The sequence below is a fragment of the Rhincodon typus genome, chromosome 31 (assembly GCF_021869965.1).
Source record: "Rhincodon typus isolate 14 chromosome 31, sRhiTyp1.1, whole genome shotgun sequence".
NCBI classification, from domain to species: domain Eukaryota; kingdom Metazoa; phylum Chordata; class Chondrichthyes; order Orectolobiformes; family Rhincodontidae; genus Rhincodon; species Rhincodon typus.
Genome location: NC_063362.1, coordinates 16,849,418 through 16,866,536, shown reverse-complemented (window position 1 = coordinate 16,866,536; position 17,119 = coordinate 16,849,418). Strand labels below are relative to the sequence as shown.

Here is a 17,119-nt window from a genome sequence, read left to right as displayed (position 1 = left end):
GATAATAATTTGACCTCAATGTCATGATTCAATGGGGGTTAAGTATTAGCTGGGGTTCCTGCACCTGCTTATTGTCCAGGCAGAAACCTTTCCACACAAAGAGTTGCTTGAATGTGCCCCAAGAGACTATTGGAGTAAAATCATCCAGATATTGGAAAAGAGATACTTACCTGGGAAGCAGTGATGTCACATAACATGGAGAAAAGGTGGAGAATTGGGATTACGGAGGGAAGGCATGGCTGGCAACATGGCAAAGACAGCACAAGTGGCTCTTTCCTCTCCCTACGTGTGAGCAGCTTGTGGCTCACCAAATTTGTCACTGCAACTTAGACTTGGCTTACTGTTTCAATTCACACATGCGTAAGGGCCACTCAGTGAAGATACCAGAAGGCATTCCGTACTCGTGAAAACAGGCTCCAAATGAGCCAGTGCTGTCAGGAGAGGAGAGGAGAACATGGGAGGGGGAGAAATAAGACAGAATGCTACTCAGCCAAATGTGATCCTTTTTATAGAAGATCAGACTCAAGCTGCAACACATGCTCTCCTCATTTTAAAGAAAATTCTTTATCAATACGTAGACAGATCCCATTTATTATCCATTCTTAACTGCCCTCAGAAGGTGGTGGGTCTAATATTTGAATCATTCATGATCTGAGTAGCTCGGTCGGCTATTTCAGAATCAATCAGGTTGAAGTGACCTATAGAAGACAGATCAGGTAATGACAGCAGCATTTGTTCTCTAAACGATATTAGTGAACCAATGGTTTTACACGTCAATGCAATAGTTTCATTGTCACTATTTATTTCCAATTTATTTCATCACTGGAGGATGCTAACTAGCCACATAGGAAAGTACCAAGGACAGAGAGTACAGAATTTACCAATTTCCAATCCTCCCCAAAAAGCACAACAGTAGATAACATTTATCCCCACTGCCTTCATTCCACGATTAGTGCCCATGCCATCAGCAGTCTAGGTCCTTCCTTTCTAAATCAATGCGTCTTGACCTCTCTTGACTTTTAGGATGTTCCTGAAAATTTTTTTGACCAAACTTTTCATCATTTCTCCATAATAAAGTCATACAGCATAGAAATCAGCCCTTTGGCCCAGTATGTCTATGCCAACCAACAAACGCCAAACGACTCTAATTCCATTTACTTGCACTCAGTCCATAGCCTACTACACTTTGGCATTTTAAGTGCTCATCCAGATGCTTCTTGTGAGACTACCTGTCTCCACCACCCTCTCAGGCAGCATGTTCCATTTTCTACCACCCTCTTGGTGAAAGAAAACTTTCCTCAGATCACCACCAAACTGCTGTTCCTCACCTTAAATTCATGCCCTCTGGTCTTAAGGATGTCTGCCATGGGGAAAAGGTTCCCACAATCTATGTCTGCCTCTCATATTTTGCACATTTCAATCAGATCCCTCCCTCAGCCTCCTCTGCTCCAGGGAAAACAAACACTGTCTTTACAGTTTCTCCTCATTACTGAGATTTTCCATCTAGGCAACATTTTGGTGAATCTCCTCTGCACCCTCTCCAGTGCAATCACCTTTTTCTGGTAGTGTGGCAACCAGAACCGCACACAGTATTTCATCAGTGACCTAACCAATGTGTTATAAAGTTATAACAAGACTTCCTTGCTCCTATATTCTACACCCTGGCTAATGAAGGCAAGCATCCTGTATGCCTTCTTCACCACCTTGTCTACTTGCGCTGACACCTTCAGGGATCCAAGGACTTGAACATCAAGGTACCTTTGTTCCTCATTACACCCTAGGGACCTACCAATCATTGTATATGTCCTTCCTTATTAGATCTCTCAAAATCCATCATCTCACATTTATTCACTTAATCACAGGATTAAATTCCATGTGCCATTGCACTGCCCAATTTACCAGCCATTCATTAGACTTTAGCCTAAGACCATCCTCCTCAGTATTAACAACACCACCAAAGTCATCTGCAAACTTACTAATTATACTTTTTACATGCACATCCATATCGTTAATGTAAACAATAAACAACACAGGTCCCAGCACCACTCCCTGTGGTGCATCGCTGGTCACGGGCTTACAGACACAAAAACAATCCTCCACCATCACCCTCACACGAGTCACTGTCATTGTTTCATAATCCATGTTCCCATGAACTTCCCTGAGATATTTTCCTACTTTAAAGGTGCTATACGAATGAAAGTTGTTGTCACAAGACAGGTAAACATTCCTTACTGAACCTTTGTTAAATTTTCATCTGCCAGCCTCATTTCAGTTTCAGTGCTGGATCATGATGTTTTGTAAGGATGATAACAAAGACTTGGAGGATTAATGCACCATGTAAGATAGCACAAAACCGAACTAGGCAAAAAAAGGATCAATTCGATGGTAAGTAACATCTAATGCATCTTGCATGCACGTGAGATGACACTCACTGGTGGGATAACAAAAGAGTAATGTATTCAAACAATACAGACAGGCGCTCTAAGCCACATCCTGCTCAAAATCCAGGTCCCCTTTCTAGTAAACTTACTGTTCATCACACGGATGTGCCAGTAATATTGATGCAATTGAGTAATATTCAACAGTATGTTATGAAGTGGAGCTTGACCCCTCTCTGAGAACTAAAACCGAAACACCCAAAGAAAAGCACCTCGCCCTATAATCTGTAAAAGGAGTGTGAAAAGTGGTGTAACCTGCTTTTCAGCAACTTCTAGTAGTTAACTAAAATAAATCCCTGACACTCATTTAAAATCAACAAGTAACAATTTACTTATCTAACTCTAACAGTGAACAAATTCACTAAACTATTAACAAACCAAATAAATTCCTTTTAACTACTAACAATTTGCGAATAAAGCAAGATCCTAATGGTATGCTGTTCCAATAAATAGAAGTCCTACTTATATAAAACAAAATAAAAGTAGAATTTAGCCTCTCAAAACTACAACTAGGTTACGTGTCTTCTGGAATGTTCTGTGCCTTCTCCATTGCTTCTTCTGTCAGGAATATTAACTAGTTGTGCCATTGGTACAGTTGGTATTTAGATGGTGCTTTCTCTAAGACATAGAGGAGGTTGTGAGAACCAGCAATTCTCTCTCGAGCACTGAGGGCTACTAGCCCTGGCAGATGGCAGTTAGCTCTGGGGTTTTTGTCCAACTGCCCCATTCTTTTATACCCTTGATGACATAACAAAATTTCTTACAATAGGTTTGCCCTATGTTATCAAAAACATCAAACTTAAATTTAATACGTTTCTGGTATCTGAGTGCCTGGTTCAAATTGATTGGCTAAATTCAAATCAGAGATAGTAAGAACTGCACATGCTGGAGTCAGAGATAAAACAGTATGGAGCTGGAGGAACACAGCAGGCCAGGCAGCATCAGAGGAGCAGGAAAGTTGACATTTCAGGGTCGGGACCCTTCTTCAGAAGCTCATTACCCTATCCCATTCTTTAAGGACTTCCTCATTATTCAATTTATTCTGAGGCAGATCAAAATCCAAATCATCTGGATTTGATTCCTCACTCTGGATGGCAGTAACTAAAACCTGTTTCTCTGGTTCCCCTTCCCTGTCATAGTAATGTTTCAGCATCACATGACTTACCTGATAATTTTTTTTCCTATCTGGCGTCTTTACCAGATAATTCACCTAACTTTACTTCTTCTCAATCTGATATGGACCACTAAACCTTGTTTTGAAAGGATCTCCTACCACTGGTAAAAGCACAAATACTTTGTCCCCACATGCAAATATATGAAATTTAGATTTCTTATCTGCTTCTTGCTTCATTAGGTACTGTGCCACCTTCAAATGTTGTCTAGCTAATTCACCTATTCTATTTAATCTTTCTCTCACCTCAGATACATAATCCAACTGTGAGATCTCTGACTTTGGACCTATCAACTTTTCCTTAATTAATTTTAAAAGGCCCTCTTATTTCATGACAGAATATCAATTCAAATGTAAATTCAAACAGTAAACTGAGTTGATTCATTTGCAGCATCTCTAATAGCAAATAATATAGATAGGATACATTTATCCCAATCATTCAGGTAATCCTGGCAATAAGCCCTCAGCATAGCTTTAGGGTCTGATGCCACCTTTCCAGTGCTCCCTGGGATTCAGGATGGTAAGCACTTGATTTAAAGTGTTGGATGCCTAAACTATCCATGACCGCCTTAAATAGTTTGGCAGTAAAATTGGACCCTTGGCCTGGCTGAATCTCCCCGGGTAATCCATAATGGGTAAAGAAAGCGAGCAACTCCTCCACAACCTTTCTTGCCTTGACATTCCGTAATGGAATTGCCTCCAGAAATATGGTGGACACATCCATTATGATTAGTAAATACTGGTTTCCACTTTTGGTTTTAGTGAGGGGACCTACACAATCAATTATAACCCATGTAAATGGTTCTTAAAATATGGGAATTGGTAGCAAAGGTGTTGGTTTTATTATTGCCTGTGTCTTTCCTACCATCTGACACATATGACAGCAAAATTCAACCACATTTTTATGTAATCCAGGCCAATAGAAATATTTCTGTATCTTAGCCTGAGTCTTCCTCACTCCTAGATGACCTCCTACAAGTAATTTGTGTGCTACCTGCAATACTTCCTGTCTGTATGCTATCAGCAACACAATCTGCTGAACTTCTGCCCATTTCTCCTCTGCAGTAACCTGCCAAGGTCTCCATTTCCACCTTGAGATTCTATCTTTAGGTAATAGCATTCAGGAATACATTCTGATTCCTTTACCAAGTAGGCTTTATGATATAAATCCTTTATCATCTCATCTTTTTGTTGTAACTCCATTAGTCTTTCAGAATTAAACACCTCTGTCTGATCCTCTACTTGTTCAGGTTTTTCCTTTACCATCTTATCAAACAGTGTCAGCTAACTGGACCTCCAACTCCTTTGCCTTTCTCTTTTGTTCCTCCTTCTTGTTTTAACTAATGGCTGTGGGATCTTGTCACCACACAGTCCTGAAAAATTCCAGGGTATTTTTCTTTTAACTCCTCAGTTCCCTAGTTTTCTTCTGGCTTTTCCACTACAATGGGCATCACTCCCACCTGTAATCCAGCTATATCGTTTCCAAGAATAAACTGTATTCCTGGAATAGCCAATTTTACCATCAATCCCACTATCACTTCCCCAGTCTTGATTGGACTTTCTGCACAGGGGAACACTACTCTTTCCATTTATTCCACAGATTACTACTCTCTCAGGGAATACTTCAGAATCAGTGCAAATATTTTCATCTCTTACTATTTGAGACAGACTAGCTCCCGTATCTCTCAATATTTTAACTTCTTTACCTACTCCCCCTATTCTACCTGAGTAAATCTTACCCACAGAAGTGAAATCTTTGAAAAGATTGGGGGCTATCTTACTATCCAGCCTGTGACTAGGCTGTGCACGCTCCTGCAGCTCCTCGACTTCTCTTGAGATTTCCTTCACTACCTCAACTGATCCCACTGGTTTAGCCTCTCTCACCACATGCTTTTTCCCAGTGTCTTTCTTAAACCACCAGCACTGTGACTTTGTGTGTCCCATTCCATTACAGTGAAAACATCTGAGGTCTTTCACCTCTTTTCCACCCTCTTGGATTTCTTTTTTCACATGTGGTAAACTGCTCCCAGTGAGATCTGCTTTTTGTTTTTCATTGAAGGATCTCCCTCTTTTCAGATTTCTATCCATCACGGAATGAAATTGCTGTCAGAAGCCAGATTTCGATTTATGCACTAATGCATATTCATCTGCCATCTCTGCAGCTCTTCTCACTGTTTGAACTTTCTGTTCCTCAACACGAGTTCTTATCACTTCTGAAAATGAGTTTTTAAACTCCTCCAGCAAAAGAATATCTCTAAGAGCCTCATATGTCTTTTCTATCTTCAATGCATTCACCCATCTATCAAAGTTGCTCTGTTTAATTCTTTCAAACTTGATATAAGTCTGACCTGGTTCCTTCCTTATATTTCTGAACTGTTGTCTATATGCTTCCGGTACCAATTCATAGGCACTCAAAATAGCCTGTTTCACTTCTTCATAGTCTCCTAACAGCTCATCTGACAGCGCTGCAAACACCTCGCTAGCCCTGCCTACCAACTTGGTCTGAATTAACATTACCCACACAGTCTCTGGTCAATTCATCAGCCTAGCCAATTTCTCAAAGTAAATTAAAATGGCTTCTACATCTTTTTCATTAAACTTTGGTAATGTTTGGATGTATTTGTATATATCCCTACCAGACTATAATGGGTTTGCTCATCCATCACTATCCTCCTCACTAAGCCTACCTTCATCTCCATCCTTTTAAGTTGACTTTCCTGTCTAATTGCCAACTTCTGAAGTTCAAACTCTCTCTTTCTCCCTTTCTTCTGCCAGAGCAATTATTTTCTTTTTGTTCAGCTAGGAGCCTTCTTTCCCTTTATTTGTCCTCTAACTCCAGCTGTCTCATTTGCAATTTAAGTTTTTCTAACTCCGTTGCACTTGACTGTTTCTCTGATATGCCAATGCTTGGCTAACTCCATTACTATTTCAGCTTTCTTATTATCCCTAGTTAAACCCAATATTAGTCTTCTGCTAATTCTAAAAGTGTTACATTTTTCTGTCTTTCTAAACTTTCTTGGCAAATTTGGGAAGCATCTTCCACTCCCAGAATCTCTTTAACAATGTTAAGAACCATTTCCCCACTTTTGATTTAACCAACAAAAAGCAGCTGAAATTAAACAGATTTTCCACTTGTCACTTAAGTTTTATTTAAATATCTAGGACACTAGTACCTGAGTCTGTTTAAATCTGCTGGGACCTTTCATACCCTAAATCTGTTCAAATCTGTCCAGATCTGTCCAAATCCATCCAAATCTGTCCAAATCCATTCAGATCCCAGACACAAGCCCCAGTCTGTTATAAAGCGGAGGTTGACCCCCCGCCCCCGACTCTGAGAACTAAAACCGAAACACACAAAGAGGAGCACCTCGCCCCATAATCTGTTAAAGGAGTGTGAAAAATGATATAACCTGCTTTTCAGCAACTTCTGGTCGTTAACTAAAATAAATCCCTGACACTCACTTTAAAATCAACAAGTAACAATTTTTTTATCTAACTCTAACAGTGAACAAAATAACTAAACTATTAACAACCCAAATAAATCCTTTCTAACTACTAACCATTCCCGAATAAAGCAAGATTCTAATAGTATGCTGTTCCAATAAATACAAGTCCCACTTACATAAAATTAAAAAAAAAATTTAGTCTCTTGAAATTACAGTCAGGTTACGTGTATTCCGGAATGTTCTGTGCCTTCTCTGTTGATTCTTCTGTCAGGAATATTAACTAGTTGTGCCATTGATATCATTGGTATTTAGATGGTGCTTTCTCTAAGACATAGAGGAGGCTGTGATAGCCAGCAATTCTCTCTTCAGAGCTAAGGGCTGCTAGCTCTGATAGATGGCAGTTAGCTCCGGGGTTTTGTCCAACTGCTCTGTTCTTTTGTACCTTTGATGACATATCAATATTTCTTACAATAGGACTTAAATTTGATACATTTTGGTACTGAAGTGCCTGGTTCAAATTGATTGGCTAAATTCAAAAGCTTGCTGTCTTGGTAAAATCTGGTGCTTGGCCTACTAACTGTACAGCCTTTCGATACAAATGTTTCAATTCGAGGGCTGTCTATGAACTTGCAAACATACAAGGTGCTGCTCACAGACATCCATTTTAAATCTCTAAGCACAGAAAAAATGTGATCTTTTAAGGGGACCACTCAATGCTCTCCCCCCTACTATTTTACAAACACCAAATTCTAACTTCCTGCCTCCCAATCCACAAGTACTCTACCAAACTTCACAACAAGTACATTATCAGGAAGCAGCTAACTTGAACTGATGCATTATACTGATGTAGGAATGTCCAACTTTCATGACCCTTTTTTTATTTGTGAGTTTGAGGAGTTCGTCTGGAACAGAGGCAGCCTCCTCCTGCCTCTGAGTCAGAGGCTCCAGGTTCATGATCCACTACAGGCCTTGAGAGCCAAGGAAGGTGTTTTCATAGCCTGGCTAAACAAGTTAAATGTCAACTGAGAAATCATTCCAAACCTGCACCAATGACAGACTCGAATGAAAGTGAAGCCTCTACCATCATGGTCCACAGCTCCAGGCTACAACATGAATGTAAAAGTGTGCGTTTCCAGAACAACTCAGAATCCAGGGTTGGGGGGAGTGGCAGTTAGGTCAGGTAGCTGGACAGCCAATAACTTTACATGGCTAGCATTTAAACATCTGTCACACCCTTGGGTAAGGCATTTCACAGTCACTGGTTGATCGATTGATTGATTTTTTTGTCATGTGTACTGAAATACAGAGAAAAGCTTTGTTTATGAGCAGTACAGGCAGATCACAGCAAGCAAAGGATGTACAGATCAAAAAGACTTAGAGGCATACAGGTTACATTGCAGGTTACATTATTTGAGGCTAGAGTCCATTCAACAGTCTGATAACTGCCAGAAAGAAGCTGTTCCTGAACCTGCTCGTGCGTGGGTTCAGGCTTCTGCATCTTTTGCCTGATGGAAGAGGTTGTAGGAGATCATTACCGGGGTGCAATGGGTCTTTGATGATGTTGGCTGCCTTTCCATGGATGGAAGATTGGCTTCTGTGATGGTCTGGGCTGTGCACACCACCTTCTGTAGTTTCTTACTGTCCTGAGCAAAGCAGTTGCCACACCAGGCCGTTATGCACCCAGACAGTATGCTTTCAATGGTGCATCTGTAGACATTAGTGAGGGGCCTTATGGACATGCCAAATTTCCTGAGCCGCCTGAGGAAGAAGAGGCGTTGTTGTGCCTTCTTGACTGTCACATCGACGTGGGAAGTCCAGGACAGGTTGTCGGTTATCATCACTCTGAGGAACTTGATGCTCTTTACTCTCTTAAACTCCGTTCCTTTTTCATGTAGATGAGGGCATGTTCTCCTCCTTTCTTTCTGAAATCAACAATCAGTTCTTTAGTTTTGCCGACATTGAGAAATAGATTATTTTCATTACACCAAGCCCTCTATCTCCCTTCTGTATTTTCACTCGTCATTGTTAGATATCCATCCCACTACGGTGGTGTTGTCAGTGAACTTGTAAATGGCTTTCATTCAGAATTTGGTAACGCAGTTGTGGGTGTACACGGAATACAGCAGGGGGCTGAGGACGCATCCTTGGGAGGCTCCAGTGTTGAGTCTTATTGTGGAGGAGGTGCAGTTACCTATCCTCAATGATTGCAGCCTGTGGGTCAGAAAGCTGAGGATCCAGTTGCAGAGGGCGGAGCCGAGACCAAGGTCACAGAGTTTTGAGATCAGTCTGGAGGGGATAATGGTGTTGAAGGCAGAGCTGTAGTTGATGAGCAGAAGTCTGGTGTAGGTGTCCTTGTTGTCCAGATGCTTCAGGATGAGTGCAGGGCTAGGGATATGGCATCTGTTGTGGATCTGTTATGTTGTTAGGCAAATTGTAGAGGATCAAGGCAGGCTGGGAGACTGGAGTTGATGTGGGCCATGACCAGTCTCTCAAAGCACTTCATGATTATTGAAGTCAGAACCGCTGGGCGTTAGTCATTAAGACACATTGCATGTGTTTTCTTGAGTATGGGGATGATGGTGGTCTTCTTGAAGCAGGTGGGGACTTCAGCTTGTAGGAGGGAGAGGTCGAAGATGTTGGTGAACACTTCCACCAGTTGGTCCACACAGGATCTGGATGTTTGGCTGGGGACACCGTCTGGGCCTGTCGCTTTCCATGGGTTGACTCCCAGGAAGACTGGTCTGACGTATGGAGCAGTGACAGGGGGAACAGGTGTGTCCAGGCTGTCAGGGCAGGCATCGCCATGCTGGTGGGATTCTGCTGAAATTGATCTTGTCAGGGAGGGACCTTATACTACTTCATTTTGAATCCCGTAATATTGTTTAGGCTTTGCCATAGACAGCAGGAGTCTGGTTGGTAGGTCTGGGTCTCTAACTTGGGCCTCTAACAGTAACTTTTAGCCACATTCACATGACAGTTTACACACTCACTGTGTCCTAAATGAAACAAAGAAAAACACCCAGATATTCAGCTTTTAAGAAATACACACACATTGGCCAAGGCTCCCAGTCACTGGATCTTTAATGTTCACCTGAGGGCGAATAGGGACTCTGGCTATTTAATCTGAAAGAGGACCTGAAAACAATACAACTCTCAAAAATAGAGCAACAAAGAGGCGCTGATAGTTAAGGTTAAATCCGTGACGGAAGAGCGGGAGAGCTGGGCGGGAAATGGACCACGAGATTTGAAATTTGCTGCGCTATTGATGAAAATTCATGACAAGAATTCAAAATGAATGGACGTCTTTTCGTGAGGGACGCGCACGTGTGGATAGAAAAAAACACAGATGGAGTATATGTTGGATTTGAGATTCCACTTCTCAGTTGAGTAAATTGACTAGACACACGACTCATAAAAATCAAAGAATGCAGATTGAAGCCGACCCTCCCCCCTCAACAAACACAGCCTGAGGTTTGTGACCCCTTGAAGTGAAATATGAAGCTCTGCTCAGTTCCGCCTGCCCCCTGGAACAGCGACAAACGTGGAGCCAAGGCAACAGCGTGTATCTAATTGGAGCATGGCCCCGGATTGGCCGCTCACCCTGGACACTGTTGCTAACAACGTTGCCTCCTGAAATGAACAGCCCTTTCTGCAACACAAAAACAAATTGCTGGAGAAATTCAGCAGGTCTGGCAGCATCTGTGGGCAGAGAAACAGATTTAACGTTTCGAGTTCGGTGACCCTTCAGGACAGCACTTGTGGAGGAACGATTAGGTTCCGGTTCTGGTCGCACCGTCCAGCCAGGGGTAGGTCCTGACACTTTGCTCCAACATTATAGCCAACTGCCCTGCTATCGATTTGTAGGCTGTGTGACCTGAACCCGGCAAACGGGTTTTGTTCTAAATAATTAGCTGGCAGTGTGCCCGCTGACCCGCCCGGGACCCGTTCCTGAGTTTTGTTGTTTTGATTTTATTGCATTAGAATTCGGGCAGATTTCAGTCGGAATGGTTACAAAAGAGACAGAAAAGAAGTGTCGTTTCCCGCAGTCTCTACTTTGAAAGATTTCCAGTGTAATGGGGAGGGGGGAGGGAATCTGCAAAAATCTCAAGCAAAAATCACCCCTATTCGTGCTGCAGTCAAATTTGGTTTGAAATTTTCCTAAATTCAATGGTTCTGAGGCTAAAGTCCCATCCGGTAAGTCCTTACGAAATGCAAACCAACCAAAGAAACTGTTTAAACTTCTTAAATACTCCTTGAACATCTCAATAGGGCTTGTTGCTGAAAGTCCTGAAGGATAACAAACTGCAACCCATGGGGCCTGAGCCAAATACTCAGCCCACTAGGAAATATGTGAACTGAGTTTGAACATTGGTAATGAGATGACAGGTTCAATGAAGATCTGTACATGAAGGATCCACTGATAGGAATCACTTTAAATAATATATACAAAGTTAGCTGCTGTATTAAACACAGTCCAAATTCAATGCTCGTAATACTTTGTGTGCGGCTCCATGTGCAACATTCAAGAGTGTCTTACATGATTATGTGTCTTACAGGATAGAAATAATGTGCAAGGGTATGGAAGAAAAAGGAGATTGGCAGTAGGTAATGATGTTTATTTGAAGAATTAGTGATGATGCAATGGGCCAAATGGCCTTTTTTTTAGTGTTCATTCCCAGGATGAGGGTGTCACTGGCTAGGCCAGCATTTATTGTCCGTCCTTAATTGCCCAGAGAACAGATAACAGTTGATGACATTACTGTGGGTCTGGAATCACACATAGGCCAGACCAGGTAAGGACGGCAGTTTCCTTCCCTAAAGGGCATTAGTGAACCAGATGGGTTTTTCTGACAATCGGCAACAGATTCATGGTCATCATTAGACTCTTAATTCCAGATGTTTGTTGAATTCATATTCCACCATCTGCCATGGCAGGATTCAAACCCAAGTCCCCAGGTTAACTGGGTCTCTGGATTCACCGTCCAAAGATAATATCACTAGGCCATCATTTCCCCTATCCTGCATGATAACATCCTTCTGTGATTCAGTGAACTGTGGAGTGCAGACTGATCAGAGACCTCAAAACTACAGGATTTTGACTGTCCCTCATAACTCCGCATCAACTAATACAGTCACAGACTGAAATTTGAGAGGCAAAGTAAGCATGCTATTGTTGTTGAGATATCAATAAAACATATTGTTGTGTTCCATAGATAATCTAGAAGATAACAATGCCTCGTGGGAGTGCCTCAAGCAATCGTTCCAATGCAAGCGATGGGGACATGGAGGGACTTGGTAGGAAATGTATATATCTAAATTATAATGAGTAGGATGTTTTTGTGTACTCACGAACTATACTAGACACCCAGTGATTTTAAAAGTACAATGCATTCATCTTCCTTGTACTGACCAATCTCCACCAAGTCTACCTCTTAAATTACATGCCTTGGGCCATTCTGAGGGGAGTGAAAAGTATTGCGTAAATACCTTCTCATTCCTTCAATCTGCCCCTCACTGCTCCCTGAGATCTCGGCTATTCTCTTACAGCTGAAACAGAGTTGGCAAAGCTGCAGCATCAGTTTCGAATCATGGAAGGAGACCGCCAGGCCTACACTCTCGAGTCACAGCAGCTGCTCAGGAAGCAGTTGTAAGTATCAGCAGCCTTCAGTGGGGTGGAGTTGAAGTGAAAATTCAGTCAGACAGTGGGAAGTGGAGGCACTTGTGTCAGCCTTCCATCTGTGTCCATGAATCTTGTGGAAAACAGACTGAGAAGATGAAGGGATCTTTGCAATTGGTTTAATGGCTCTAAGTGATTGGATATTTGGACAGAAAATTCCCTCTTCCAAATAAGTACCATTAATGATGAAAATCTAACATTCATTCAATTGCAAAACTACCAGAGGAATCAGAACCGGCTGTTTCTTGCAGCTGGAATAACTTTGCCCAATATCAGATTATGGAGCATTTGATGGGATAATGTAGAAGGAATTTACATAGTTTCTAACACTTGCTGTGTCTGTTCTGCAAGTATTTAATATTGGAATCATAAAATCCCTTGACAGCAGAAAGAGACCATTTGGTCCATTGAGTCTGCACTAACCTCCAAAGACCATCCCACCCAGACCTAGCCCCTGACCCTAAATCCACCCAGCCTGTACATCACTGGATAACATGGTAATTTTTTAAGCATAGCCAATCCACCTAACCTGCACATCTTTGGAGTGTGGGAGGAAACCAGAGCACCTGGAGGAAACGCACACAGACACAGGGAGAATGTGCCGGAGAATGTGCAAACTCCATACAGAAAGTTACCCAAGGCTGGAATTGAACTTGAGTCCCCGGTGCTGTGAGGTAGCAATGCTAACTACTGGGCCACCCTGTATTGATAGTTTATCTTTGCATAAGGTGTAACTGGTTTTAAAAGTTACTGCTCTGTCTGAATTTTGTATCACTATTTGCGACAACATTAATTCCTAACCCTTCTGGTTTTGCCAGGGTGGAAATTGACAATCTGGAAAAGGACCGCGAGGAGCTGATGTTGAACCTAAGGCTGTTGGGCAGTAAACGCAACCAGAAGGAGGACAGGGAAAACATGGAAAGTGTTCAGAATATGCTTAGCTACCAAGAAGAGCTGGAGGATCAGATTGCTAGAGAGAAGCAAATGATCACGGATCTTGAACATGAGGTGCAGATAATGGTCACTCATGACTCACGGGGGAGATTGGGAACCTCTTGAGTGGAACATGGTCCAATGAGTAGTGAGATTGTCTGGGATTGACAGTGGGAGATTCTGTAGGTTCTCTTGACTGGGCCTCATTGACACACCACTGGGCAATTTACAGCTCAAAGCACAAGGGAAATGGCAGAACCTTTGGTAGCTCAGAGGTCACTCTCTGGGTCCAGGTGACAGTCGGTGGTTTTCCAAAGGGGGAAGGTACCTGGCTTTGGGGAGGGGTTTGGTGGGACTGGTATAGAGGCCAGGTTGCAAAGGGGGTGAGGTGTGAGAAAGAACGCAGACTGGAGAGGGGTCAGGTTAGAGGGGTTAGGAAAGAGTATCCAAACAGAAAAAGTAAGTGGACCATGCTGGAGTACCGTATCGGGACTGGTCTAATGTTCCCTGGTATTTACTTACCGCCTTTCGTAAATATTGGCATCACACTAGGCACCCTCCAGTTATGTGAGAAGGGATGTATTTGTCTGTGTATGTGTGTGCTTGCAGATGTGTATTGTGTATATTCATGGCATTTGTGTTGTTACTTCTTATTCTACAGATGAATGTTTAGTGAAGTTATCTTTGTATTCAATCTCTTTTTAATAGATAAAGATGTTGAAGCAAAAGATCTTTGAGCAGAAGAAGGACTTGAGTAAAGGTGTAAATGTTCAAGTGATGAATGAACAGGTGCTGAAGAACATTGGAATCATGGAGGACAGGTTGGACAGGGTAAGAATTTTCAGAATGTGACCAGAGAACAGAAAAACATCAGCAATTGATAAGAGACAATGTTGCTGACCAATGAATTTAAAGTAATGACTGGAGATGGTGAGACCCAAAATATCAGAAAACTAGAAGCTCAGACAAATAGAAAGGGATTCCTTTTAAAGTCATGAATTGACTGCCTCCCTTTTGTTCACCTCTTATTGCGGCTCAGTCCTCATGCATGACTTTTGTACATATCAGGGCTGAACATTTTCCAGTAGGACACTGAATAGAAATCAAAGATTCATTTCCACATACTGTCATGAGCAATCAGGGAGCAACATACATAAAGAATTCCCAAAGCAAATATTGAACAATGAATTAGATTAACCATAGAATCCCTACAGTGTGGAAACAGGCCCTTCAGCCCAACAAGTCCACACTGACCCACAGAGCATCCCACCCGTACCCATCCCCCTATAACCCACCTAATCTACACATCCCTGAACACTACAGGCAATTTAGCATGGCCAATCCACCTAGCCTACACATCTTTGGACTGTGGGAGGAAACAGGAGCACCCGGAGAAAGCCCATGCAGACGTGGAGAGAACGTGGAAACTTCACACAGACAGTCACCCGAGGGTGGAATCGAACCCGGGTCCCTGACGCTGTGTGGCAGCAGTGCTAACCACTGAGCCACTGTGCTGCCCTTGTATGTTGCTCGATTTTCTAGTTCAGCTAGTATTTGATATATCATAGTGAGGCATTCCTGCTCTGTCTCTAAACTGTCTTACACACTGTAAAGTCAGTGCTGTCTCACTTTACAAAAGCAAGCAAACACAACACAACCGACTGGCATATAGCCAACCAGAATAAGTGAACACAATGGATTCTGATGGGAGCTGGGACTTCACTTTAGTCCCATGAACATTAATGTCTGTTGTGATCTGTTTCAGTTGCTGCCCAGTTAACTTAATATGGAGCAATCCAAGGGTTTCTCACCCTACCTCTAGACCAGGTGAGGTTTCAAATCAGGATATGATGGCCACATAGGTACATCATAACACATCCAAACAGGTTAGGTAAAACAAAACGTATCACAGAGCAGATTTTAAGTTTAAGATCCCTTATAAAGGCTCTGCTGGGTTAAGCTATGGTTTGTACTGCCAGTAATGAGATGCAGCTATTAAACTTGGCAAAATTTTTCTACTTTTCACAAGGTTTGTATTGCACTTTCTTCCATAGAGGGCTCGTAGTTCAAAGGTTCATCTATAGTTTCATACATAAGTTGATCTACAGGCTGTCTTGCTGGATTTGGAATTGAAATGGGATGGCTTTCAATTGATCTCATAAAGTTGCCAAACTTCCAGGATTGACCTGGAGCTTTCAGGAAATAAAGATTAACCTTTAGAAAACTGCTACAAAAATATCCCAGAAGTAAAAAAAATTTTAGTCAAATTATCGAAGATAAAGAAAGTTGGATTTTTGATGGATAGTCAAGAATTATCCAAACAAGTAACAAAAGGCCCCCATATTGACAAGTGGGTTTTCCAGGCAGAAATAGGGGTTTCAAATGGGAAACCCTGATGTCCAGTTTTCTTCCTGGAAAGTTTTAGTCCCATGGCCAGAATATTTTATTTGACAGGGTTCCTGCCCCAACTCAGCTTCATTGACAGGTTTAGCTCCCAGTCAGGCAAGGAGTTCTCTGCAGCAGCACTTAATGTTTCCCTAAAACTAGCCCTCACCTCCCCTGAGTTGCTGGTTTTCCCATGGCCTCGGAGACCTGGTTAAATAGTCTGGAAAGGAGATTAGACATGAATCTCTTAGCTTTGTTATAATATTTTTACAGTCAGCCTGCCTCCCTGGAAGTGGGTTTATTGCCCACCACTGAAATTGGTTAACCCAGGTCAAGTTTGAGATTTAAATGTTTTTAATATTTCACGCATTCCCACTCTGTCAGTCTCTGGACGTTAGATTTACTGCGAAGGAGTCTGTTCACTTTGCATGTCATATGGGAACGTGGGCATCATATGGACAGGGGTGTCAGTCAACCAAATGTGAAAATATAGAGATGAAGTGGATGGAGATAAGTAGTCGGGTGATGAAATTTCCATGAATACATCCAACTCAAATTGACAACTCAACTGTCCTTTTAGTTGAAATAATCTGTGATTATTACTACCCTTCATCTGCAGGCTCTGAGGAAGTTTAATACCCAGCTTACGAGGAATGGGCAATTGAGGAAACAGATTGACACTCTACGTGTTGAGCGCGCAAGGTTTGAGCAGCTCCAGAAGAAACTGGGAAAAGTGAGGATTGAAAATCATTCTTGTTCGTCTCGTTTTAGGTAGTCTTTCTCTCATTCACTGCAGATCACCATTTTGCTGAGAGGATGACGTACTGAGGGACAGCAGCCCCGGGTTCCCTGACTCAACAGCCCCACTGCAGCAGGGGAGCTTTGATGCCAATCTGCAGCTAGTGTGTATTCAAGCTGTCAGTCTGTCTCTGACAGTAAAAAATATTCAGTGATACTTAGCTTTTATTTTGTATTTCTTGGGTGACTCTGATGAGGTTCGTATTTATTGCCCATCCCTAGCTATCACAAGTTAACCACATAGTGGTGGAAGAGAAATGTATGTAGACAG

General features: G+C 42.2%; 1 protein-coding gene across 1 annotated transcript; it reads left to right on the top strand.

The window, feature by feature from the left end:
* The first annotated feature begins 10,716 nt into the window (after positions 1–10,716).
* On the top strand, positions 10,717–16,825 carry LOC125486630 (outer dynein arm-docking complex subunit 1-like). The gene is made up of 6 exons (XM_048614881.1): positions 10,717–10,861; positions 12,269–12,350; positions 12,603–12,702; positions 13,551–13,740; positions 14,374–14,496; positions 16,670–16,825. Exons 2-6 carry the CDS (start codon positions 12,287–12,289, stop codon positions 16,823–16,825), a joined length of 633 nt encoding a protein of 210 aa, XP_048470838.1. The 5' UTR covers positions 10,717–10,861; positions 12,269–12,286.
* The last annotated feature ends 294 nt before the right edge of the window (positions 16,826–17,119 follow it).

Bases quoted from the DNA above. Each gene is read 5' to 3' on its own strand.
- LOC125486630 (XM_048614881.1), top strand. From the start codon at position 12,287: ATGCCTCGTGGGAGTGCCTCAAGCAATCGTTCCAATGCAAGCGATGGG. The intron at 12,351-12,602 runs GTAGGAAATGTA...ATTCTCTTACAG, and splicing joins TGGGGACATGGAGGGACTTG to CTGAAACAGAGTTGGCAAAG. The intron at 13,741-14,373 runs GTGCAGATAATG...TCTTTTTAATAG, and splicing joins TCACGGATCTTGAACATGAG to ATAAAGATGTTGAAGCAAAA.